This window comes from Nannobrachium achirus (assembly GCF_963921795.1).
Source record: "Nannobrachium achirus genome assembly, chromosome: 22".
Lineage (NCBI taxonomy): Eukaryota > Metazoa > Chordata > Actinopteri > Myctophiformes > Myctophidae > Nannobrachium > Nannobrachium achirus.
Genome location: NC_137829.1, coordinates 25,769,827 through 25,797,148, shown reverse-complemented (window position 1 = coordinate 25,797,148; position 27,322 = coordinate 25,769,827). Strand labels below are relative to the sequence as shown.

The 27,322-nt window shown below is 41.9% G+C and overlaps 1 protein-coding gene and 1 long non-coding RNA gene across 2 annotated transcripts in view; one reads left to right on the top strand and one right to left on the bottom strand.

Annotated features, from left to right (window-relative positions):
* LOC308307431 overlaps positions 1-201 on the top strand; it is a 2,251-nt gene extending 2,050 nt beyond the window's left edge. The window contains exon 3 of the long non-coding RNA XR_013963225.1: positions 1-201. This exon is cut by the window's left edge and continues 206 nt beyond it. This is a non-coding gene — a long non-coding RNA (uncharacterized lncRNA).
* myo3b (myosin IIIB) overlaps positions 1-27,322 on the bottom strand; it is a gene marked incomplete at both ends in the record, with an annotated part of 98,958 nt that overhangs the window by 52,335 nt on the left and 19,301 nt on the right. Inside the window, 12 exons of the mRNA XM_080752791.1 lie at positions 3,818-3,965; positions 4,723-4,933; positions 5,204-5,330; positions 5,455-5,569; positions 5,657-5,755; positions 5,863-6,065; positions 8,094-8,177; positions 8,283-8,387; positions 9,090-9,206; positions 9,320-9,404; positions 13,483-13,638; positions 16,295-16,360. Coding sequence (XP_080608917.1) covers positions 3,818-3,965; positions 4,723-4,933; positions 5,204-5,330; positions 5,455-5,569; positions 5,657-5,755; positions 5,863-6,065; positions 8,094-8,177; positions 8,283-8,387; positions 9,090-9,206; positions 9,320-9,404; positions 13,483-13,638; positions 16,295-16,360 — 1,516 coding nt within the window. The remainder of the gene's footprint in view (positions 1-3,817; positions 3,966-4,722; positions 4,934-5,203; positions 5,331-5,454; positions 5,570-5,656; positions 5,756-5,862; positions 6,066-8,093; positions 8,178-8,282; positions 8,388-9,089; positions 9,207-9,319; positions 9,405-13,482; positions 13,639-16,294; positions 16,361-27,322) is intronic.

Genomic DNA, 27,322 nt, shown 5'->3' with positions numbered 1-27,322 from the left:
CCATCACAGACTGTGTAGCATGTGATGACCAGCTGCCCTATATACCAGCCACTGAATGGTGATCGTGGCCGAGAATGATCATGACCTAGACAATGACACACTCGACTGGATTGCTGCAACGGAGTGTAAGGACATACAACAGAAAAAGATCTGGATGATGTGCCACCCCATTAGACAAACTCTCTCTCTCTCCCCCCTGTGGTTGGCTAAAAAAAACACCCACAAGCACAGCGGACCCAGATTGATGAATGCAACATGAATGAACAGTGGATTCCAGAAAACCTATGCCCTAAAACAGTTTTGTTACAAAATTCAAGATTTTGATGCACCTCTTACACAATTTATGTTTTTGGACATTTTTTTATCCTTTATTTTGTTCTGTTAGCAGTCTGTGGAGCATTATGGGAATATCTCTTTTTGCATTTCAAGTGTTTTTTTTTTATGTACTGTATGTACACTTGCACATTCGATCTGTTTGCCTTCATGCTGCTGCTATCTTTTATTTATATTGTATTTTATTATCTTGTTTATTTTTGTAATAAACGTTGTCAAATATACAGTATATTGTCTATTTCATCCAAAATGTATTTTAGGTGTTTCAATAATTAACACAGTTCATGTCAAACACTGTTTTAGTCTACCATTAAAATCTTCCTAGGAGCAAGGTTGAGCCCACTTGGATCCCACGTTTATCCCCTATGGTTCCCGCATAGAATTGCCTAGGTGGGGCCCAACCAGGGCCCATGTAGAACCCACCTAGAGCCCACACAGGCTAGCCCAAGCGGCTCCCACCTGGGTCCCATATACATTTGCCGAGGTGGGGCCCACCCAGGACCCATGCAGAACCCACCCAGAGCCCACGTGGGCTAGCCCAAGTGGTTCCCACTTGGGTCCCATATAAATTTGCCGATGTGGGGCCCACCCAGGGCCCCTGCAGAACCCACGTTGATCCCACGTGGGCTAGCCCAAGTGGTTCCCACTTGGGTCCCATATAAATTTGCCGAGGTGGGGCCCACCCAGGACCCATGTAGAACCCACGTTGAGCCCACGTGGGCTAGCCCAAGTGGTTCCCACCTGGGTCCCATATAAATTAGCCGAGGTGGGGCCCACCCAGGGCCCATATAGAACCCACACAGAGCCCACGTGGGCTAACCCACGAGGGACCCTTGTGGAAACCGCGGACATTCCCACATAGAACCCACATGGGCTAGCCCAGGCGGTTCCCACATGGGTCCCATATAAATTTGCAGAGGTGGGGCCCACCCAGCGCCCACGTAGAACCCACGTTGAGCCCACGTGGGCTAGCCCAAGTGGTTCCCACCTGGGTCCCATATAAATTAGCCGAGGTGGGGCCCACCCAGGGCCCATGTAGAACCCACACAGAGCCCACGTGGGCTAACCCACGAGGGACCCTTGTGGAAACCGCGGACATTCCCACATGGGGCCCATGTAGGGAAGCCCACCCTGTACCCATGCGGGACCCATGTGGGCGTGCTGGCTGGGATATTATTGCATCTTGCATTTTAAACATATATTTGACTAATAAAGCAGACCCATCAGATCTAAACTGTCCTCATGTTTAAGTCATTGACTAATGTCTTCTGTGTAGGCTGGGCCAAAGACTAGGCATCTAAAGAATCACTAGCACCAGAAGTGAGTCAGGACCAAGGCACAGGGCAGTTAATACTTTGCACCAGGAGAAAGTTCTTCACAAAAGCAAATAAAAATAAACTATTTCCCCATTCCCCCCAAATTTAGCTGTTATGGTAATTCCTGAATTCCCTTACACTTGACCCTTTACTGGTTGGTTTGCAGACTGGTTGGTCTTCACCGGAAGGACGTAGCACGTGCAGAGGGACACCCTATTCCTCCCATTTCAACACCCCTGCTGACAGACCAGTCTGCTGCAGAAACAAAGAATGGCCTGCCTGTCTAGCTTCTCTCCCGCACAGCCAATTGTGTGGTTAAGCTGGAGGCCCCATTTAGAATTCAAACCTGTGCCCGTTGGTGGGCAGGAACTTTACCCCTGCACCACCCAAGTACATGGCCTTATTGTTGACATGCACAGAATATACTCAATGCTAAATATAGGAGTGCAACAACAGCAGTTCCTTCAAAATATAACAAATCAAGGCAACACATTTTTCTGCAGGCTACTATTGCCAGTTCTTATGATGAAGATACTGACATAAATTATTGCACTTATTATTATTCCTTTCAGTAAGATGGCTGGGAAGCAAATGCTGACTAAAAAGGCATTATGGTGTTTTTGATTAATGTCTATTCAATGGCATCCAGGAAAATAAAGCCTTCTCCCACTCCAGGGTAAGCAACTTCATTAAATCAATTAAGAGTAATTTGTTATTGGGAAAAGCAATTAACAATCCTTTACACAGCTTGATTATAATAATGTTCAATGCTGAGAAAAACTCTGCCCTGATAGATGTACTGTATAAGCACACTGAATATCAGTATGTTTATTTTCCATAAACACATGTTTTTTTGTTTGTTCAATAAGAAGGTATCAAGGGCATTCAACTTCATTCTGTACATATTCACAATCATATACACTTACTGTTCACACTTAAAGGAGTAGTTCACCCCCAAAATGTTTTTTTTTTCTTCTTTTTTTCCCCCTATCGATTACTCACCCCATGGAGACTTGAGTTCAATAATATATATTTTTTTGTTTTTGTTGCATACTTAAGACAATAATTTGATTGTAATGAATGTACCCCCATTGAATCCGGATGGAGACCCAAATTAAATGAATTTGGGTCTCCATCCGGAATCAATGGGCCTACAAAGAGTCTCCTCAAATTATTGGCTCAGGAATTTGTCAAAAACAAAAAATCACACCCATGTGAAGTGGAGCTGTGTGTGTGTGTGTGTGTGTGTGTGTGTGTGTGTGTGTGTGTGTGTGTGTGGATCATGTGTACCGATTTTTGTGACATTTGAAGAAAATATGTAGGAAAAGGAGCAAAAAGTGTGTTTTGGAGAAAATTCAAGATGGCGGAAAATCTATCATGGCGCAAATGGGCGTGGCCTATATGGGGAGATGCGTCATGACCCAAGGAATCCAGGGAAAAAATATTTTTAATTTTCCGACCTACGGTTCAAGAGTTACAGGCCAAAACGTAAAGTGGGGTGTTATGGCGCCACCATGCGGCCAAATGACACAATTATTTTTTATTTAATCCTTGAAAGCATTATGAACCTCCTCTCCAAGTCTTGAAACTCTAGCCCCTATGGTTTGCGAGAGACAAATAATTGAATGTGAGTTTTTGCGATTCCCATTATAAGTCAATGGGGAAAATTAATTCACTAATAAATTAATATCAATTAAACTATAGAACCTTTCTCTTAGAAAAGTAATAGCCCACGATTCCTGAGTAAGCCGGTCGATTTGACATATGGCGCGAGTGTGTGGTGGCAAAACTGTGGGACTAGTGGCGTGCCGAAGTTTAGGAAGTTCAGGCTACATACACACAGACAGACAGACAGACACACACACACACACACAGACCCACACGGCCACGTATAGGGAGCCTGTGTTTCACACAGCTCCAAAAAATATTATTGAACTCAAGTCTCCATGTGGTGAGTAATCGATAGATATAAAGTAATTTTGAGGGTGAACTACTCCTTTAATCTGACTCCTTATATTCCTTTTTTAAACCTTCATACTTTTTTATATTATTTTATACTTCTTTTTGTTCATGGCCAACAAATTCAGATTGGCCAACAGATTGTGATTCTGATCTTTCCCTAACTGTCAAACAAGGCAGAATCTGACCCCTCCTTGTAAAGCACCCACCTGCTCAAGGGCGAATATGTGCTGGTTGAAGTAAAACTGGATCTGTTCATTAGCAATGTTGATGCACAGTTGCTCAAAGGAGTTCTTCTTGAAGTTTTCAAATCCAAAGATGTCCAGGATTCCAACATTCATGCCGCTTTCCACGGCACTTCAAAGGAGAAAAATGGGACAAACAAAGTCATTCTTCTATGAAGCCGAGTGAGCAAATCCCCAGCAACCATATTATGTGATAAAAGTTTAATGACAATCCAAGTTCAACCCAAATACAGAATAAATGATGTAAATGGCCTAGGCCTAATCTTGATGGAAAATCTTGGGAAATGTGGTTTCGTAAATTCAGTGCAAACCATTTATTTTATTTTTAATTTACAGTACAGTATCTTCCAAAGTTTACACAAACCTAGAAAAGGACAAATGGAAGAATTCTACAAAACGGCAAGGAATCGGAACACAACACATGTTTCATGTCCACCACTGGCCAAGGACATTTGTCATAATCAGCCACTATCTACTGTCAGTAGAGGTCACCTTTAGCCTGTTCTAACAGGTTATTAATGGCAATAAGAAAGAATGTGCATATGATTGGTGTGGAGACAAGAGCTCTATATGTATGTCTTTGAGAGATGATTATCAGACAGCGCACGCTCACATTTATAAGGGAATTCTTTTGGATCAATGAACACTCCTTTTTACAGTCCCTCAGAAGTCTTTTTAATCATCTGAATAATATTTTCTCTGCACGCAACTCTGTATCAAAAATTTATTAAAACGTCTTTTGCTCTCCTTGTGGCCAGCCTATTTGTATTCTCCTGTGCTTGTCTTTCTACCCAGATCGCTGTAAAGGTCACAGAACATTACATAGCCACTCTAAACCAGGGGAGGGTGGGTGGGGGGCTCGAACTGACCAGATATTCAAGTCCGGCTGCAGCAGGGAGTTGATGCGGTTGACAATCCAGCTGAAAAGGCGTCCGTACAGGGCCTTGGACATGGCGTCTCGGACGTCGGTGGCTTTGTCCACGGTGTTGGTGCGGATAATGGTCTCACCTCTGGTCACCACACATTGAGAGGTCAGCGCCTCCTGGAGCTCCTCGGGGCCGATGCTGAGGAGAGACGCCGCTGAAATGTAGGATAGAAAGATGCTATTTTGATTCCATGAACTGATATTTGTGGTAAATAATTAATACTTGTGCACTGAGTACAAACACGTCACATAAACAATCTTTTGGTAGAAATGGATGTCCTTGTTCTTCGTGATTCCGAAAGGATGGAAGGCAGAATCTTTGAGCGTTTTTGCTAAAAGTAATGTTAACTACAGTAGATCTCCTCATTCCAACTGTAATGATGTGATGATAATGCAGTCCACAATGCCTTTTGACTGTATCTCACCATTTTCTAAGTCCTCTGAGTTAGGCACTTCACTCTTATCAGTTTGGTGTTGCGAGGTGATGGCATTAAATTCAATATTTCCGGTATTTAAAATGGCAGAGAGAATTCTGTACACAGAGTTGACCTCCTGAAAACAAAGAGAATAAAAGGCCAATGTAAGAAAAAGCACAAGCATGACCGTTTTCATGACTAAATCTATTGATATTAATCACATGGTGCAATATATTTTCTAATTATTTTTTTTACTACACCTCTTCAGTAAAGCCAATGATGCGGAAGCAGTCCTGAATTGCATCAAACTGCTCTGTGTACAGTTTGCTGGAAACAATGTCTTGCATCACTTGGCCTTGCTGGCTGTCAATGTACCTAGAGATATAAGATGATGTCAGTTACTAAAATAGAACTGTGGTCAACAGGGGCAAAGACCTACAATACACCCCCCTGCAAACTCACCTGGGAGGCTTTTTGGCTGGTAACGAGTAATGCTTCAGCTTATCCTGGTGGTAAAGTCCAGCATATATGTAATAGAATATGTGGAAGTTTTTCTCTCCTCTGAGGAAAAACAAAGTGTATGGTCAGTAATCTTACTGGCTGAGTTACAATGAAGACAACCGAGTGACCAGTGGCCTGGAACCAGTCTCAGCATGTACTGTACGTACGTAGCCTGTTTGATGACCCTGGACTTCTCCAGCAGGTACTCGGATATCTTGGCCCCCATGACAGCCCCGGTGGGCGTGAACTTCATCTCTAGGTACTTGCCAAATCGACTGGAGTTGTCATTGATGGCTGTACATGCATTGCCAAAGGCCTCTACGAGTGGGTTCACCTGCAAGATCTTCTCCCGCAGTGTCCGATTGTTTGCCTAAGAGCAGAAATATCTATTATAATTTCATTTTAACAATCTATTCTGACCATTTTCAACCAATCTTCCTATAACTGGTCTGCACTAATGCTCATTTTAATATGGCACCATTTCTGCTCTGTGTCTCAAAGGTGGGCTGTGGACACATTCATAATTGGTAAGCACTAAGCAGGTTTTCATTTCAAACTTTTATTATTTATATACCGTAATATATGTGTGTGTGTGTATATGTTACCGGATGTTTGGGTAACTCAGGACGTTCTATGTAAGAACGCTTGTTTTGTCGTTCACCACACACCAATCACCACCAGGTGGCGACGACAGCCATTCACTAGTGAAGGCGCTGACGTCACTCGTTTGCGACTATTTGCGACTTTATTTACTAGCCTAGCCTAGCCTAGCCTAGCCTAGCTTAGCCATTAGCTCCATTGTAGTCACTTGGACAGGGCGTTTATCGTGGGCTTGCCCAGGCCGTACGATTGCATTCACCACGGCTTCGTAACTCGCGCGGCGCTCCGCCGGCCGCGCGGCCCTGGCCCGCTCTTCGCGGCCACTCGCACCTGCGGTGCTCGGGGGCGAAGAGCAGGACCAAGGTCCGCTGGCCTGCGCGCCGCTTGCAATGTCGTGGACAATCAAGCGGCTCCGTTCCGCCCCGTGCTGCACGACGAGTGCTCCGTTTCTCGACCGTCCTGTTTCTCTAACAAACCGTGACATATATATATATATAACTATTAATGGACCGAATGTCTGTCTGATGTCTGTCTGTTCGATATGCCCGGAGACGGAGAGGGGGAGGGGATGAGGGGAGGGGAGGAGGAGAAAGAGTGGAGGAGGAGAACGGGAGGGGGGAGGAGGAGGTGAGGTGGAGAGGAGGAGGAGAAGGGGAGGTGGAGAGGAGGAGGAGAAGGGGAGGTGGAGAGGAGGAGGAGAAGGGGAGGTGGAGAGGAGGAGGGGAAGGGGAGGAGAGGATGAGGGGATGGGGAGGAGGAGGAGGTAGGGGAGGAGGTGGTGAAGTGAGCGCCCATATGCAAGCTTGAGGATTAGTCAAGCTTCACATGACATTTTAGGCAACCATATATCTAACTTCTAACTATTAATTTACGGAATGTCTGTCCGCATGCTGACATCACTGACACTAAACAGTGTCGTCGCCATGGCAACAGCCGCATGCTGAAACAATGCCAGACATAACTGACTAACATCACAGAACACCATATATGGGCATAAACGTCTGAAACAGTCTGCATGCTGACATCACTCTGCTATGCACCACCTGTGTGAAAGGTTGTGTACTTACTGTATGTAAAAGGTAGTGAAAGGTTGTGTAAGTATACTTGTGTGGCCAATCTGTGCCATCATGTATCATAAATATCCCCTTTTAAATAGAATACCATTTAGAACAATAAATGATTGTTTTATACAGTATATTAAATTAAATCATTATAAGATGGCACAATTTCTGTCTACCCACCCTGCCTCAGAAATGATTCTACCAATGACATCATTTAAAGAAGTATACCACCTTTCACTACCTTTGCACTCTGCTACGTTTTTTCATTGCGTTTTGAAAACCGAAATCTGCAAAAAAGGTTGTTCAGGCCAAGGAGAGAGAAAGGAGCGGGAGAGAGCAAGGGACCCAGTGGTGACAGTTGCGAAAAATCAACCCTGGTCCGAAAATAAATACGAAACAGACAGCAGTGTGCAAACATGATTGACATAATGTGAGTTTGATTTTTTTTTATTTACGTGCTCCGAAATTCGCTCCTATATTCGTCCGAAAAAAACGCTGCAGTGTGCAACAACCTTTAGTACACTACCTTTCACACAAGTATATCACCTTTTACACAAGTACACAACCTCTAACACAAGTACACCACCTTTCACTACCCTTTACATACAGTAAATACACTGCCTTCCATACAAGTACACAACCTTTCACACAAGTACACAACCTCTCACACAAGTATACTACCTTTCACATGAGTATACCTTTCAAACTAGTACAAAATCTTTCACAAAGTACAATACCTTTCCTAAGAAGGTAAGATGTTGAACAATTAAATGGGCACTCTCTGTTTTCCCTGCACCGCTCTCCCCACTAATGATGATGCACTGAAACATAAACAGTTAGACACATAAACAAATTACTTTCTCAACAGTCAAATAGTTGAAATGTATATATATACATATTTTTTTTGCAACCAAAGAGTACAGTACCTGGTCTTTGAGGAAGGTCACCATGCCCTGATAGGCTGCATCTGCTGTGGCAAAGATGTGTGGTGGGTTGTCAGCTCGTTTCAGTCCGTGGTACAGCTTTGAGAACTAAGAACACACACAGGTAACAGGTTATTGCGACCGTAGGTCACAGTTTACTATCAGAACCTTCACAGCTTGTCCATGCCCGGACGGTTAATGCCTGACACTGTGGTTCCCCTGACACATCACTGTGACATCACAGTGATGTCAGATGCTCAGAGCAGGGATCTCCATACATGGGCATAAAGGGATTCTGTTAGGGATCTCCAATATGGGCATAAAAGGGATTGTATCCGCTTTTCGCCATATGTATTACAAGAGGTTCGGACCTCACATAAAGAGTCACATCTAGATATATCCAGATATATGGAGATCTCTGTATCTGTCAGTCCTTGTCCCTTTTATGGCCACATATGGAGCTGGCTCATCATCAGTAGTACCCATTATGGGCATGGCCCCTTTTGTGCCCATGGTGCTGACTGATTTATTTGTGCCTCATGCCATGATGACATATTGAGATAGACAACACACTCCATATTTGGGTGTAGATGCATTGGGAACTCCTTATATGGTTATGGCTGAGTCATAGTGACATGTCATGAGTGTGACAACGTGGTCCGCCGGCCCGCCAACCAGTCCTCCCTTAGGCCAATTTTAATACTATATATAAGATGCACATTGACTATAGGGTAGAATTGTCTAAGTTGAGGAAATCCTCTGTGTGAACCAGATCATAATGAGCATGTGTGTTGATGAGTAAGGACCAACCTGAGGAGAGTAGATGCTGAGACCCTGGAAGGGATTGAGAGCAATGAGGATGTCACCAACATAGGTGTATATCTGCAGCTCATCGTACCTCTTTTGGAGGTGGCTAATTATTATCTCCTGCAGGAAAAGAAACAGGTGTAAATCTCACAGCAACACACACCGACTGAGGATCAATTGCATACTGCCAGGGACCGATCAATGAACCACGGAATAAACACATTAAATCTTACCTCATCTAGGAACTCCAGATTCACCAGATCATCATCAGGACAGCTCTCTATTATGAGGGTTTTACGAGTATTGATCCGCTCGTGCCTGTATGAAGCCGGGCATATGAGAACACGTCAGAGAAAAGGCTTCAAAGTGCACAACAATGAGATACAACAATCAGGCTGCCGGGGTGTAAAGCCAATTCGCCCCCAAGGCTAGTTTGTCACCCCTTAAGGCTCTTCCCTTGGGAGGTCTCTCCCATTATCAGGGCCTGTGATTGCACTTCATCTTTGTTTTGACCTATCACTCTTCAATGGGACCCAGTGGGCAGAGGTCAACACAGAGTCAGCTGGCTCAATGGGACAAATGCAAGTCTCTCAAGGGATGGCATTGTGAAAGAGAGAGAGAGAGAGAGAGAGAGAGAGAGAGAGAGAGAGAGAGAGAGAGAGAGAGAGAGAGTGTGTGTGTGTGTGTGTGTGTGTGTGTGTGTGTGTGTGTGTGTGTGTGTGTGTGTGTGTGTGTGTGTGTGTGTGTGTGTGTGAGAGAGAGAGAGAGAGAGAGAGAGAGAGAGAGAGAGAGAAAGAGACTATTTGTGTACAGCTACTTTGCATTTCTGCATACAGTATGTGAGTGCATATGTTTATATGCATGCATGCATAAGCAGAATGAAATGCACTGTGCAGTGAATAAATGTACTAACAACTATTTGACATTGAAAAGAACAATCCCCAAAATGCAGTTACCTCATTGTTCAACTTTGGAATAACAATGACAACCATTTCTCATTTGCAGAAAGGCATCTATATTCTATTAGAATTAATAATCAATCACATGAGATGAATCACAAAATATTCAAGGCTTCACCTTTTTCCCTTGCTCTATTCATTTCCTATTCGGAATACAGCGTGAATGTAACTGAGAGGAAATCAAGTCTATCCCACACTTGGAGTTGGTCTCTGCAAACGTAATCATCATCGTTTGCATCTCCAGAGATTAACTTCCCTAAAAAGACCCAAGACCTCTAAGCCCCTACATCCATATTCTACCTACTGCAGCTGCTTTAAAGTTGCCTATATCTTTATTCTCATGTGAAGTCACTGTGGGACTGATCTGTGGCATGAGAGACTAAACCGGGCGAGCCCAGTTCTTGCCTTACAAGCTCCTAATCCAATTATCCACTTTCGCCATGGAGAGGAACTCCGGATTGGACTATAGACCCCCACCATACAGAGAAAACACAACATCACATCTCATAGTCAAGGGCAGGTATACAGAAAAGTCCAGCTTTTTGGAGCTGTGTGAAGCACAGGCTCCCTATACGTGGCCGTGTGGGTCTGTCTGTCTGTGTGTCTGTCTGTCTGTGTGTGTGTCTGTATGTAGCCTGAACTTCCTAAACTTCGGCACGCCACTAGTCCCACAGTTTTGCCACCACACACTCGCGCCATATGTCAAATCGAACGGCTTACTCGGGAATCGTGGGCTATTACTTTTCTAAGAGAAAGGTTCTATAGTTTAATTGATATTAATTTATTAGTGAATTAATTTTCCCCATTGACTTATAATGGGAATCGCAAAAACTCACATTCAATTATTTGTCTCTCGCAAACCATAGGGGCTAGAGTTTCAAGACTTGGAGAGGAGGTTCATAATGATTTCAAGGATTAAATAAAAAATAATTGTGTCATTTGGCCGCATGGTGGCGCCATAACACCCCACTTTACGTTTTGGCCTGTAACTCTTGAACCGTAGGTCGGAAAATTAAAAATATTTTTTCCCTGGATTCCTTGGGTCATGACGCATCTCCCCATATAGGCCACGCCCATTTGCGCCATGATAGATTTTCCGCCATCTTGAATTTTCTCCAAAACACACTTTTTGCTCCTTTTCCTACATATTTTCTTCAAATGTCACAAAAATCGGTACACATGATCCACACACACACACACACACACACACACACACACACACACACACACACACACACAGCTCCACTTCACACGGGTGTGATTTTTTTTTTTTATAATGAAGATAAACTACATCCAGTCAGCATTTCTCAAAAGTAACTAGAAATACTGTTCCTTCGAAACAGTGTGGGCTCGGTTCCAACCCAACAAATAGGATACTTTAAGGTACTGTAAGGTACAGTACCTTACAGTATTGTACTGTACCTTACTATACTGTACTGCACCTTACTGTACTGTACTGTACTGTACTGTACTGTACTGTAACTTACTGTACTTTACTGTACTCTACTGTACTGTACTTTACTGTATTCTACTGTAACTTACTGTACTTTACTGTACTCTACTGTACCTTACTGTACTGTACTCTACTGTACCTTACTGTACTGTACTGTACCTTACTGTACTATACTATACTGTACTCTACTGTACCGTACTGTACCTTACTGTACTGTACTCTACTGTACCTTACTATACTGTACTTTACTGTACTCTACTGTACTTTACTGTACTCCACTGTACCTTACTGTACTTTATTCTACTTTACTGTACTTTATTGTACTTTACTGTACTCTACTGTACCTTACTGTACTGTATTGTACTTTACTGTACCTTACTGTACTGTACTCTACTGTACCTTTCTGTACTGTACCTTTCTGTACCTTACTGTACTTTACTGTACTCTACTGAACCTTACTGTACTTTTACTGTACTCTACTGAACCTTACTGTACTGTACATATTATATGTGTTCTAGATCTACATTTTTGATTCTGTGTTTGGGAACCAGCAACTGTCAAATGGACTCCAACTGTAGTGGAGTATATTGAGTGCATATACTGTAGGCTAACAATCCCAGATCACATATGTCCTCCACTATGTCTATAACCAAGGCGTTCTTCTATGTGGCCACTCCAGACTGAGGAGTGGAGCATGGCTTTTATTGTGTTTGTGGATCTGACTTGGAAATGCATTGGTTTTGATATCTCCCTGACAACCAACAACAACCACTAATATGGCTGACTGTCCCTGCGGGCTCTAGGATATATGGCTATGGGATTTACATCCCATCGCCCGGACTTGATTCTTGATCACAGCTGTGTAATCAGTAGAGTGGAGAGGGACATTTATTTATAGTTTTAACTATAACTATAGTTTTATACATCACACAGCTTAGACATTTGGATCAAATCAGAGAGCAGACCTGTGTGAACGCAATGATATAGATAGCATATCTGAAGTGTGAACACTGCAGCCACAGCGCCTTAACATAAACATGGGTCTATTATCCTTCTCTCCACTCTGGGGACCCATTGGAAATGCATTGGGTGCTTAAAGTTAAACATTTTTATTTTTTTATATTTATACTACAAAACATTTCAAAACCAAAAATACAAGCACACTTGTCCTCAGTAAGCTGAACACATAAAAATTTGAATGGTGTTGAAAGGTGTAAGCGTTTAAGAGATGAAGCGCGCCAAAGTTTTGAGGAGATACACATATAGCTATAAATAAATAATGAAGATAACATACGTGTGCTCGCCTTCCAGGCGAGCCCACAACTAAGTGAGGTGACGGTTTCTCACAAACCATAAGATGTAATCTAATTGTGTTACGTGTGGTTTGTGTACGGTACATAGAGTGTGTGTCAGTTTGCATATACTTCTCAAGTGGTGTATACACGCACGCACGCACGCACACACACAAAACATAGTATTAGCTACAATGAAAATGATTGCCGACTCAAAAAGAATGAGGAAGAATGTCTGGAAAACTAAAGTAGCCTACAGTACATACATTTTGAAGTGAGTGTTTCACTCCCTCATTGATTTAATCATATGGGTGGGGGAGTGGTGCCTGGAACTAAATGCTCCTCTTCAGACAGCTCAGATTCACTGCCCTAAGTGGCTTTTTATTCATCTATAGTTAGTCAGCACAATCACTCAATCCGGTCAAATTAGTCCCACTCCCCTACCTGCTCTATAATTACATACAGTAATGTCCCATTCATGTGCATCTTATCATTTTTACAGGACTGTTACCAGATAAGACCCTGCCCCCTACTGGGCAGAAATGATATCTACCTCGATTCAGAAGACTTCAAATCCCACTTCTAGCAGGAACGGTAACACAATAAAATGCAACCAGATTGGATTCTCCATAAGGGCAATTTTGCAATTTTTGAAGAACAAAAAAAAACATTGAGTTTTCTTTAAATCTTACTTTGTTTTGGTTTTGCAGCCCAGCTCTTGTTGCTCCTGGATGAGTGTAGACAGCTGTTGCCTGAGCGTCACATCTTTGCCATGGGCCTGCTTGATGAAAGGATGCTCCAGGAGGTGAGTCACAGACGGACGCGCCTCAAAATCCTTTATGAGGCACCTTAGTTAAAAACAACAACCATGCAGTTACTACATTGGAATAGTGTCCATTACTTAATCATGTACGCTACCATATGATGTAATCTCTTATGGGTAAATTCTACAGGGAAAAACCAGTATTTAAAGCATCCAATTTTCAAAACGGACACATTTAACATATAAAAGAAAAGAAAAAAGAAAAACAAGCCACACTGCACATTCACCTGAGCATTTTAGAAAGCTGATTGCTCTGTGTCTAACCCTCTCGTCCAGTGGGGAGCTCCTTGCCAGTTTTTCAGAGTCTGGGTCACTGAACCATTTCCTCTGCTGTTTTTCTTGAGTACCACATGGTCAGCATCACCATGGCCCCCTGAGTCTAAACAAGCGCGCCTCCACCACTGCAGCAGCAAGCCCTATCTGCTATGTGCAGTGTTTGCCAAGGGGTCTTGTCACTTTGTGATACTGGCTCAGGCTTATACTGTATGTAAGCTTGGCTTAGCTTCTGGCACCTTGGTCAATAGATAATCAAAAGCACACAATGGAACTCCAGCTAAACACATTGGTGTTTTATGGCTGAACAGATTTGACATATAGTACAGGTACACCGGAGAATGAGCCTGTAACTACAACCAGCCAACATAAAAGATGTTGTTGTTTCATGGTTTTGGATTTCAAAAACCCATATAAATTACAAATTGTCCGTTGGCTATAAATGATTAGCAGATCTACAAGCTCATAATGCGGTGCAAGCTTGTCCATCTGCAATTTTAGATTTGTAAACTCTGCCTCGGGTCTTAATATGTTTTAAATGAACTAAGAATATGTCATCGATCTGTATGTTCATCTATGGGCTTAAGTGTCTGAATATGTTGGTAAGCACTACTACAACATGGGCCAGATAGGAGTGAACACAAGCAGTCTAATTCCTACCACCTAATCTACACCGAAATTCTGTTTTCTTTTATCAGTTTGTTCAGCTCTGAAAGTTAATTCTGAGAATTCATTAGTGTCAGGACATTAAGCAGAGGTTGCTGCCATTAGCAAAGGCTGCGCTGCCAGGATGCTAAACATCAGGCCACTTTGTCACAGAAGGCAGCTCTCTGGCCGCACAAGTGCAGGCGTCAGTGATGCATTTATTATCCTGAACACCCCGCACATGCACACGCAAACACATGCACGCACGCCCTTACAGATACTGTGGTCTGGCAGGGATGCTGAAAAGGCTGCTCACAGAAATAGCCTGTGAAGCTTGATAACATTGTGCAGTCTCCCCACATTGTACCCTGGTGGGCTTTGTTTGAGCAGATTATTTTCTGATATAATATCATGCAATCCATTACCCCACATTACAGGATGCAATCCCCCCCCCCCCCCCCCCCCTCTCCAAAAAGCACTGTACTTGCACAGCATCCCACGAAATAAGTCTAGAAAAGAATGGCTGCATCAGTAGAGCTTTTCTTAGTGGGTCTAATGTCCCCAGAGGATGCATTTGACTCGCTCAATAACAGACATGGCTATGTACTGTATGTCATTTTTGTGGTTTTCAGTTACTTCTCATGACCAAAGCTGATAACATGTGATGTGAAGGAGAGAGAAAATAAAAATAAAAAGTCTTGCGACCAATTCTACACACAAATTGAACATTTCTCTCTGCTCATTGCCTGGCCTCACAAACCTCTAGATATTAAGGCAGTATATATTGAGCAGCCATTACAGGTCAACAATGACATTATTTGCTTTGCACGATGGAGAGATGGATAGAACAGATAATTCAAGGGAACGGTTTTGTTCTGCTCTGTGACAGATTTACACAGATGAAAAGCAATGAAAAGAAAAGACAACAGGGTTGATAGGATCTGGCTGTAAAAAATCAGTTGCAATTCCCTGGTTGTCGGATATGCACTGCCACCTGAAAATGTGGGGCTCATGCAAATGCTCATCCCAACAGCTTTACTCACAAAATCACAATTCATATTTATTGTTTCAGTGTATAAGTACTACAATAAGTACTAAACAATTTTCAAATCATTTATATTATATGCAGCATCATAGAGAGAGCAGTCATAAATGTGGTTATATTTGAGACTTTTAGACTTTATTTTCCCACAGGGAATGTACCATAGATAAAGTACATTTAGTTTAGGTCTATAATACACTTTAGCCCCACCTTTAGTTGTGCAATTTGGTTGAAACACAGAAATCAAAAATAGATTTATTCCACATTTGGTCAAGAATTCTCTATATTTTGTGTTATACTAAAATTGGGTGGTTTACTACTCACATTCCACAAAAGATCGGTCCTTACAGATGCCATTCATTAAACTATATCTATATCTAACTGTATCTTTTTAGCGTGTGCCTTTCTGGTCTAAACACGTACAGTTCTGTTGCTGCCAGAGAATGATAAAAACTGCGACATACAGAACAAAACCTATATCAACCACAGGAGTGAGTTTAACAGACTTTTTCAACTTTGTTACAGTTAGACATCCATTATGGATGCGCTGCTTGTACACCATTATACATTAACTTCTATCTCAGCAGTACTACTGTATCTTTTGAAGGATTAGTGTGAAGCCTTACTCATTCTTATCATGACATGGCATGGTTGTACAATGAAGTATAAATTGGGCTTAACACCTGAAAAGTGACAAAGAGTGAGGAGGAAGGACACTTACTGGCCGATGAAGTGGCTGAAGCTCCTGCACCATTGATCTGGATGGCGTAAAGTGGGGGAAGGATTTCTGAAATGTCACAGAACATGTAAACAAAACTTTCATTTCACCTGCAGTAACCTCTCACCATAGAATGTACCTGAAAAAGGAATGACTTCGCTAAACGTTTTCACATGAGACATGACATCATCATCATTCAAGTCTTAGGGTCGATTACGCCATATCATAGTTTAGACTGAGCCGAACCGAAATAAATTAAGCTCTAAAAGTGGAGTATGAATCGACCCTTAGAAGCGCCCTCACGGTGAAAAGAAGACTTCGCAACATAATGATATCAGATAATAAATTATAAATGGCAGGGTGTGTCAACCATACCATGAGTATCCCATGAGGGCACAACACAACCTATGGACCAGGGACAAGCTGGTAGTTGTCCAGCTCTGTGTCAGCTGTAGAAAAAGTGACAAATGATAACGGCCCCTCTACGGCCTGGCAGCAGGCATCTGCCATGCTGAGCCAAAAGTTTATGGCAGCCAGTTATACCTCTGTCAGCAGCATTTACGGAGGCCATCTATAATGAGGTATAGCACCTTTAAAGTACTTTGTTGTGCATCATGTCAGGAACCAGGTTCGTACAAGGCTGCACAAGCTGCAAGGAAGGTACCGTCATATTCTATGCCATTAGCTGTTGGCTTGACAAGAGGCCCGAAGGAGGTTAAGACTTTTGTTTAGTCAAACAATGTGAAACGTCATCAATGACCCAGGAAATCAATTAACTGAAATGAAAGGAGCAACTTGCTCAGGGCATGGTTGACAAATCCTTGCGACTGACAAAGTTCACACCAACTGTCAGATTAAACGCGCACGCACGCACGCACGCACGCACGCACGCACGCACGCACGCACGCACGCACGCACACACACACACACACACACACACACACACACACACACACACACACACACACACACACACACACACACACACACACACACACACACACACACACACACACACACACGGTTTGAAAATAACATTAAGAACAAATTACTGTTGTTTTATCAGAAAACATTCGGAGCCAACCTTGCTGTGGTTGCATGCTCAATGACAACCTATTTTACATCTTTTTCCCCCCTCTGCTAAGTTAGTCAAGTCTTTGATAAGTATTCAGACAGACAATCCTTTCTGAAGTGCAGATCAAAGCAAGCTAACTGGCTGCTTCAATGCAACCTCTAATATGAGCCTGAAGCCATGCTCTCGCCTTGATGTTGTACCATACTACAGTACTTATATATTACAAAGTCAATATACCAGCACATTGCTGATGATAACACTGTCAAGTGCCCTCATTGTGCTTAGCAAATTCAGGCCTTTTTTTCATTCCTGTATTTGTGAGAGTGCTGGCTCATATTGTAAACACAAATGGCTTATTCAAATTTAGGTCCAGGCAGCGCTTGTACTGTCAAACGTTCATCAAAATGGATTGAGCTGAAATCGGAAGAGGTGTCAACAGCACTTGAAGGCTGCTACTAAGCCATGGACAGAGATACATTCATGCCTATGCAGTGAACTACAGTATACGAATATGACGCTTGATATGCAGAGAGAGTTCATAATTCTTCTAATTCTTCTCATGATACGAAAAACATTCTTATAATTCACACAACCAATTTCCTGTTATGCCTAGAGTTAACTTGTCTATTTGGCGGCAGTCAAAAAACATGTTGCATAAAATCATAACTTGCGTTGCACTATTTTGGTATTCGTAAAATAATTATAAAAGAATTTCAAAGAGTTTTACAAAAACAAAAATTGCAGATCTACAAGCGCACAACACATCATATTGATTGATTGATTGATTGATTGATTGATTGATTGATTGAAGACTTTATTAGAAGTTTGCATAGGAAATGGTACAGTTCCATGACGGTACAGTTCACTGGTACAAGGTCTACTAAAAGGAGATCCATGAAAAGACTAAGCTTATTTCCACAGGAAACCATTAAAGTATCTCATATAACATTGAATGACAGACGAATAGAACACAGTACTATGCAGTAGATATGTAAAGAAAAATAAAATGAGAGAAAAAAAGAAAACAGTAAGTCTAAACAAACAGTAAGTATATACAAAGAAGGGGCAGGGGAGGGTAGGGTTGGGCTAGGTTAGTTTTTTTTTACCAGTTGCGAACGGCTGCTGCCTGTAAGTGGTTTTTCAGGGCAATTTTAAAGGATGCTAGTGATCCACACTCCTTTATGGCCTTCGGTAAGGCTTTCCACATTTTGGTGGTATAGCAGAAAAAAGAGTTTGACCCTTTGTTGGTTTTGACTCTGGGTTGAAAGTGATCTGTGGCGCTGCCTCTGGTGTTGTAATTATGGACATCCTTAATGTTTATAAAGTATTTTGACAGGTACTTGGGTATCATAGTGGTGTAGTGTATCTTGTACACCAGGCCCATTGCAAGTTGCTGTACTCTGTCATCTACTCTGAGCCACCCCACTCTTAACTGGTGAGTAGCGGTGAGGTGAGTCTGATAGGGAAGGTTAAGCAGGACCCTAATTAGTTTATTTTGGGCTGTTTGGAGTTTAGTTTTTAGGGCTTGTGGGGTATCACGATACCATACGTGGACTCCGTAGTCAAAGAGGGGCTGGATTATTGCACCAGCTATGGTCTTCAGTGTGTTGAAATTGACCATTGGGGCGATCCTCTGTAGGAAACGAGTTCGTTGGTTGATTTTATTTATTACTTTAGAAGTCATCTTTTCGCTGGAAAGATTAGCTTCAAGGATACATCCTAAGTAAGAGATTTAGTTTTTTCGTGTTATGACCTTGTCACCCACTTTGATTGTGAAGTTATCGACTTTTTTGAGGTTATGTTTTGATCCAAAGAGGATGGACAGTTTTTCCCAGGTGAATTGATAATTTGTTGTTGTTAAGCCATGTGCAGATCTTACTTAGTTCAGAGTTAAGTGTCTTTTCAACCTGCAAGTGGTCCTTGCCCGAGACTAGGAGAGCCGAGTCATCCGCGAACAGGAACAGGTTGCAGTCACAAGCAGATGCCATGTCGTTCACGTATATTAGGAACAACAGAGGTCCCAGTATGCTACCTTGAGGAACACCACAGCTTACTGGGAGGGGGGGGGGCAGGGTACCGTTAATCTCCACCACCTGTTCCCTCCCCACCAGGTAAGATTGCATCCAACTCACTGCTGCGCTGTCAAGACCGATGGCTTTTAGTTTCTCAATCAGAATAGAATGATTTACGGTGTCAAATGCCTTCTGGAGGTCCATCATGACCATGCCGCTATATTTGCCGTCATCCGCTTTGCGTTTGATTTGGTCAGTCAAATATATCAGCAATGACACTCTCCTAGGGATTACAGGTATAGACCATATCAAATATTTCACAAGAGGTGGTGATCGCCTCACGAGAATTAACCAGAGGGAAACTTTCTGGATCCATTCCCTTGATGTGCTCACTCCTCCTGGTCTCAATGAGGAGTGAGGACACAGGAAAAAGGTTGAGAACCACTATCAGTTCACCTATTCTGAAAACTGAGACAACAAACATTAAATCTTGGTCATTGGTGATAATCCCCATCCATGACATCCATGACAAACAATGATTGTTGTTCTGTCATGAACTCAGAACATATTTCTAATATCTTCTATTATAAGAACAATAATTGATACAGGTTTTTTGCTAACGATACATGAAAATCAGAAAAATGCTAGTATAGTTCCCTGCTGGGTCTGTCATTTATTTATGATGAAATGAAGAGCCTCAATGGGGCGAAATCAGCGGTTTCAGGTTAACGGAATCATTCATGTAGTAGTCTATAAACCAGATATAACTTGCTGAGTATAAACCTGTTTGCCAGATACCCATGTTTTAAGCTACACAAATTGTTTTAGACTGGTGTGGTGTAATATCCCTTTACTTGGGCAACAGAACGAAAATACAGCTATGGCCTTAAGACAAGAGTAACAGAGCAGGGGTATCGGAGGCCAAAATAAAGACTTATTCAGTAAATGGCCCACACGCTCAAAATTTCAGCTCATCCATCACTACAGCCTGAGCTCCAGCAGTTCCCGTGCACACACATGAATGAGCACGGAAAACTAGTGCTACATTTATCATGTCCACAAACTCTCCAACAACATTGCCACGTGGTAGTGTGCTGGAGACCACACAGATCCGTGTGCATGAAATAACTGCATCAAAGATGGAGGCATAGACCTTTTGCTCATGATTGGAATGTCACCAAACCAAGCAGCCATCTCCAGTCAGTGTCCAATACATTACAGTATATGCACCTTTGGCAGTTGGATGAGAATGGAAATAAGAGGGAAATGAACAGAATAAGAAAACGCTTTCAACCCAAGGAAATGGGTCTCAACATAACTGAATCATTTTTGGGTAATAAAATGTGACCATGTGCACTAAAATGTGTAGACTCTAAAGGTTTCATTCTCCAGAAAAAAAGGATTACTGTTGGTGTGGAGAAAATTGTAGTCTTTGTTAGGGTAAAGAGGCAAATTGAAGTATACTGATCACACAGATACTTTCAGATTAAGCATTATTCCCAGAGTCCCTTTACGATTAGTCTCACGTGGCCAGACTGTTGACTCCACGATTTGCAAATGCTCCCGTCATACAGTCTGGAATAACATAAGAAGAATAAAGCGGAAGTGAAGCCTCCTCCTCACTTCCGTTTCCGTCTCACATCGCGCACATTTATCATTATATAAATAAAAATCATCTAAGCATATTTAGCTTGCTGCTTATCAGTAATGACATTTTAAAATATATTCTCTTGAATATATGCTAGTTTCCATTACTCGCCGTTCAGGAGCTGTAGTTCCAGTCTCTATATAGCATACAGAGATTGTGGAATAGTTGTCTGGCTATGCAAGACTACTCTAGGATGGATCGAAGAGCTGACATGTTGCCAATAGTAATCTTTAAAGAAACAAGAATTGACACACAGTCAATATAAAATCTGTGGATTGGTGTGTTGACGTTAGTGTAAAAAAAGTTTGAAAAAAAATCTTTTTTGAAAAAAAAAAAAAGTTTGAAAAATTTTTTTTAGAAAAAAGGTTTAGGTCCAAAAATGTGTTAAAAAATCGACCTGATGGTGGCGCTATATGGGACAGATCCATGTCGATGAGATAAGTGTAGACATACTGTGTAGCGATTTGTGTGATTTTAGGGCAAAAACTGTAGGAGCAGTATTCAAAAATGTGTTTTAAAAAATTTGGCGGGGGTCCCTGGAGCTGCGGGGGTCCCTGGAAGGGTGGAGGTTGTGGATTGGCAGACAAGGATTGTGTGTGGAAAATTTCACATGGATAGGGGCAAAAAAGTGTGATGTGACGTGACAGACAGACTGACGGACAGACAGGCGGTGGAGGTTTTCATAGTAACTGCGACCTGACGGTCGCAATTATAATCATTAGTATTGTTTATTTTAATTATTATTATTAAGGAACTCTAGAAATCTCAGTTGGAACTGTTACCCCAGTGACCCGATGCTGGATAAGCGGTTGAAGATGGATGGATGGATGGATGGATTATTTTAGAGTAAGCTACTTTATTTACCATTATTGTGTACTCCGCCACATGGGGAGCAATCTTCAATTCAAAGAAGCTTTATTGGCATGAGAACACAAACGTTTACACAGTGGTGGAAAAAGTACCTACATTTTTATAATTAAGTAAAAGTATCAATTCTGCAATGTAGAATCACTCTGTTACAAGTAAAAGTCCAGAATTAAAAATGTACTTGAGTAAAAGTACAAAAGTATTGGTATCCAAATGTACTTAAAGTGTAGGCACCATGACATTTGCCTTGTAAAACTGTTGACACATGTCTCTAAAGGTCCCCCTAAGTATTGTTTACATATATTTGAGTCATATTAGTTTGAGAATACATAGTTACATTTGAGGTTTATAAATTAATAAGACCAACTGTGGCCATTTTGGGAAATAACTTCGGAAATAAAGTTGTCGCGTGAAAATGACGAAAACAAGAGAATCTCTCTTGCCCTCTTGTCTCGGTGAAATGCAAGCTGGACACGCCCATTTCTGCCCCCCCCCCTGCCGTTTCCTTGTCAGCACGGCTGCACGGACTGACAGCGCAGCGGTGGAAGAAGTACTCATATTTTGTACTCAAGTAAAAGTATCAACAAGTAAAAGTATCGATACTACAATGTAGAAATAAACCGTTACAAGAAAATGTCCGTCACGCACTGTGAGCTTGTAGATCGGCTAATTTCAAATGGCCGATGTATATATAGTGATTAATGAATGGTTTGTAATAATAATTAAACAAAGTATTTTTAATAACTTTTTTTAAATAACTGCAGTGGAGTAAAAGTAGCCTACAATGATTTATTTTGAGATGAAGTGGAGTAGAAATAAAAGTACTGAAAATGTAAAACACTCCAGTAAAGTAAAAATACCTCAAAATTGTAGGGCCCTACTTAAGTACAGTATCTGAGTAAATGTAGCCTACTTAGATACCGACTACAGGCGAGCCGATTAGAAGAAGAGCTGGTCGCGGCTATCTCCGCCTCAAAGTACATCAATACTTGAGTAAATGTAGGCTACTTAGTTACTTTACACTCGACTCACTAGCAGGCTGCACGTAGATGCGAGCGGGCGAGCGGCTCTCATCCACTCACAATGATGACAAGCCTCGGTCAAAGTGCTTGGTTTAGTACTTGAGTAAATGTTGGCTACTTAGTTACTTTACACACGAGTCACCAGCGTAGATGCGAGCCTAGATGCGAGCGCAAGCCTCGGTCAAAGTGCTTGGTTTAATGTTTTATTTTAACTCTATCTTCTAATTATTATTAACTTATCCTCACAAATAGTCGCCCTGTCCGGCTGTCCCCTATTTATCTTATTTTGTCATGATGATTTGTCCCAGAAACGGCCCGGGAAAGAAAAGCTCCATAAAAATCACCGAGTCACAATGGCTTGTTCATCCCACACATGAACCTCTCATCGCGGCATGAACAGCGAACAGCAGCCGCTGTCCACAAAGCCTGGAGCGAAGTCAAGACCCGCCCCTCGCGACTGTAGAAAGTCTTTGACTCGTGCGAGCTGTGCTTCAGCATGAATACAGCGAAATCAGTCAGGACAATTACAAAACATGACACAACGTGTACGCTCCAGCAGAATGTCCCGTATTGATCGTATTATTTAAAGAGGAGCATTTTAATCCGATCGGTCGTCGTTTCCTTAAAAAGGTATTAATGTATCTAAGTGCAGTACACCTCGCAACCGATGGGGTCGCATGGCTGAAAAACAACAGAAAATGACGTCTGATCGGATTAAAATGCTGTTTATTAAACAATATGAAAGATACAGGTAATTCTGCTTGAGCGTACCATACTGTGACATCTGTGAGACTTCAGTAAGCACTTTATCTTTGAAATATGAACGTTTTTGTAGACGTACGTAGCAAATAGGTTTAACTGCTCAACACGAGGTTGAAGTGAATTTATTACACACCGTGACTCGTGCGTTAGCCTGCAGCTAGCGCTAGCTAGCGTTAGCCTGCAGCTAGTGCTAGCTAACGTTAGCGTTAGCCATTAGCCACACATCCAGAATAGTCTATAAGTCAATTTTCCAACGGCGAGTGAACGATTGCATTCCGAGTTGGGTCGCCGTTTTATTCCATGAGTAATTGTGTATAACATGCCTGCGTTAGCCTGCAGCTAGCGCTAGCTAGCGTTAGCCTGCAGCTAGCGCTAGTTAGCCGTTAGCCACACATCCAGAATAGTCTAATATAAGTCAATTTTCCAACGGCGAGTGAACGATTGCATTCCGTGTCCTTCATGGATTTTTTCCCCCCTGGCTGTCAATGTTTTTATTGTTCAAAAAGAAAACGTTCTGAACGTTAAAACTAGATAGTTTTACGATCATGACAATGTGACAAACGGAACGGATCCTTTTTTTCCAAACTCGAGAAGAAGAACAGCGCAAGGCCGCTCCCAGAGCCCTAGAATGGAGAGTTGCGTGTCCGCGGTGACACCACTCTCTGATTATACTGCTCTGGCCGCACCCAATCATGAAACTAGCTTGGTTACCATGTGACATGCGACAGCCAATCGGCAAATAGGTCGCCTAGGTCGCCTGAATGTCTCAGGACAATGTAATCTGTTTAATGTAATCTGTTCCACAGATTTAAAAAAGAAAACTTCTTAGTGCAGTTGATGCAATGGACCTTTGAATATAATTTTGCCAGAGGCTAGCAGTGCTCACAAATATAGCGTATATGAAAACAAAACATCAGATAACCTAAATGTTTACGTCAACGGGGGATGTGAAATTTATATTCTTCATCTACAATGCTCATTGAGGCATTGCCGAAAATAGTGTTACTCTATACAGAAGCACTACATGGCTTTGGTTCATTCCAAACTCAAACGTCTCGAAAGGATGAACAGTATCAGTGAAAAGAGTAGAGATTTTATCGACACCTCCCGGCTCCCGCCCTTGACTGTTCTGCTCTGCAGACTTCATATTATCCTGTGGCTTTCTTGCTAGGAACCGGTCTCTGACCAGAACACTGGTCTGGATGCCATTCACCAGGCCTGTGATTTGATTAGCCTTTGTGGGCTTTTGACACACCATCAATTACTTCGTCTCACGCACACCTCTGGTCTCCACACAGGCAGATACAAGCACTGTTAAATATGTGGATGCACAGTAAAATATTGAGTGTTCATTTAAATCTGAGAGCGTACAAATGTAACCAAGTGATCTCACAAGGCTTTATTTGGTTCTTTCATACACTCTCTGAGTTACACTATTCGTTTTTTTACACTGAAGGCACTATTTTTCGCCTGGAGCAATGCGGCGCTAGTGGAAGCGCACGTGTTCATCCTATTTTCAGAATGGCGCAGGTGTCCTTTAGCCCCTTTAGCTCTGTGTCCCTGTAAATATTGAACAACATGTGTTGGTCCTCAAACAAGGTGTAGTCTGGTGCAATCAGAGCGTATAGTGCTATCATATGCCCAGAGTTAAATCCAATTTGTGCATTTTGCTTAGTGCAAAACACGAACGTTTCCTTAGTATTTACACAGCGCACAATGAAATTGAAATACTTTTTATGCTCAAAAGGAAGAAGAAAATTTAAACAAAACATTGATGCTGTCCAAAAAAATCACACTTGTGTGAACTGAGCGGTGGAGGCTACGTGTGTGTGTGTGCGTGCGTGCGTGTGTATGTGTGTGTCTGAATGTGAGTGTGAGTGTGCCTGGCCTGAGGCTGAACAACAGCGCCCCTCCCTTAACATGTGTGGTCAGAAAAGGTATTGCAGGCTACATACAGACAGACACGCACGCACGCATACACACACGGCCACGTATAGGAGACGGTGTGACCACCGCTCAAAAAGACAAGCAACAAGGAGAGAAAGAGGGAGAGAACGTACAGAAAGATGCATTTTTTCATGTGTGCCTCTTGTGTTGCTGATACGTGTTCACTGTTCACATACCTCTTATTAAGGTAAACATTTCATGAATCTATAGGCTCTTGGCATTCTGTCTCTGTATAGAGTAGGCTAAGGCCATCATTAATATGATATTGAACAGATCCAAATGGAGTTCACAGCGAGCAGTGCACGTTACCGCTGTGTCTCTGTAATACTTTTAGATGCAGACCTGGAACACCTATGTTGTTATACCCTTCAAGCTGGGAACACCTCTGTGTGTAGTTGTTGTAAATACAGGCATACTATATCTTCCCTGTAGGGTGGAAACTAAATTATGTCCAAAACTGTTACTTTTCAGGATTCAAATTTAGAAGAATTGCAAAAGTAGCAGATCTAAAAGCTCAAAACTTGTTTCGAGCTTGTAAATCTGCTACTTTTGATGCTTTAGTGTGACGTTGTAGTATTATCAAGTAGGGTGTGAAAAAACAGCAAAAAGTAAATTTTCATATTATTCACTCAATGTCTCACTTATGGGAGACAGCCCCCTGGCGTGAACACGCTAGGGGGCCTATAGTTTCTGCTCAACAGCAACCATATAGCAGTATATAACATAATGTTTTAGTTTTTCATAAAACTTAGAAGGATTTTCGATTTTAGAAGGTGTTTGTACATCGGCCTCAGGTCTTAATGGGGTTAAAAAACCTACTTATAACAGAAAAATCCATCTAAAATCAACACAATAACACTTATGCTCAACATGGCACTGTAGATGCCATTTCTGAGAGACTCCACATTACGGTAAAATAAAATAATGATCTGGACCAGATTAACAATAGATTGCGTTGGGCAAGTGCCATTTTATTTGCACAGAGAGGAGACGGAGGGGACAGAGAGAGAAATTTATAGAAATGATTTATAGCATTTATTCTACACTTAATTGCTGATAGAATCATGAATCATGAACCATTGCGTCTTGGCTTTCTTAATCTGTCTCTGCTCAGTGGAGAGCAGTTAACAGTCGTATCCATCCATAGAACTCCAACACAAGTTCTTGTGCTTTAATTTGTGGTTTAAATAAAGGAGAACATAACTGAGAATGAGAGTTGATTAAGTTGATATGTCAGGATATCGTGATAGTCCCATGGCCACATTTTAACATTTCCACAGCAGAAATGTATTTGCTCCACTCTGTCCAAAATGGTTTAGCAACCACACCCAGTCTATAGCCTACTGTATATTTGAAGGGTTTTATTTAGGGATGCACCGAAACAGGTTTTGTTCCGATATATACATTTTGATATTTCCCGATACCGATACCCGATACTTACAAGTGCGGTCAGTGCAACTAAGTGCAAAATGCAATGGCAACTCGTGTCTCGTCTCTTGAGACCAGAGTGGACGAAAAAAGTTTGCTGGATAAGATTGTGGGATACTAGAGGGTTGCGGCCCTTCGGGCCGCTCCCATCTAGTTAAAAAAAAAAAAAAAAAAAGTAAAAAAAAAAAAAAAAAGTTTAAAAAAAGGGGGAAAAAAAGTAAAAAAAAGTAAAAAAAAAAAAAAAAAAAAAATGTGGCGGAACTATTGTGC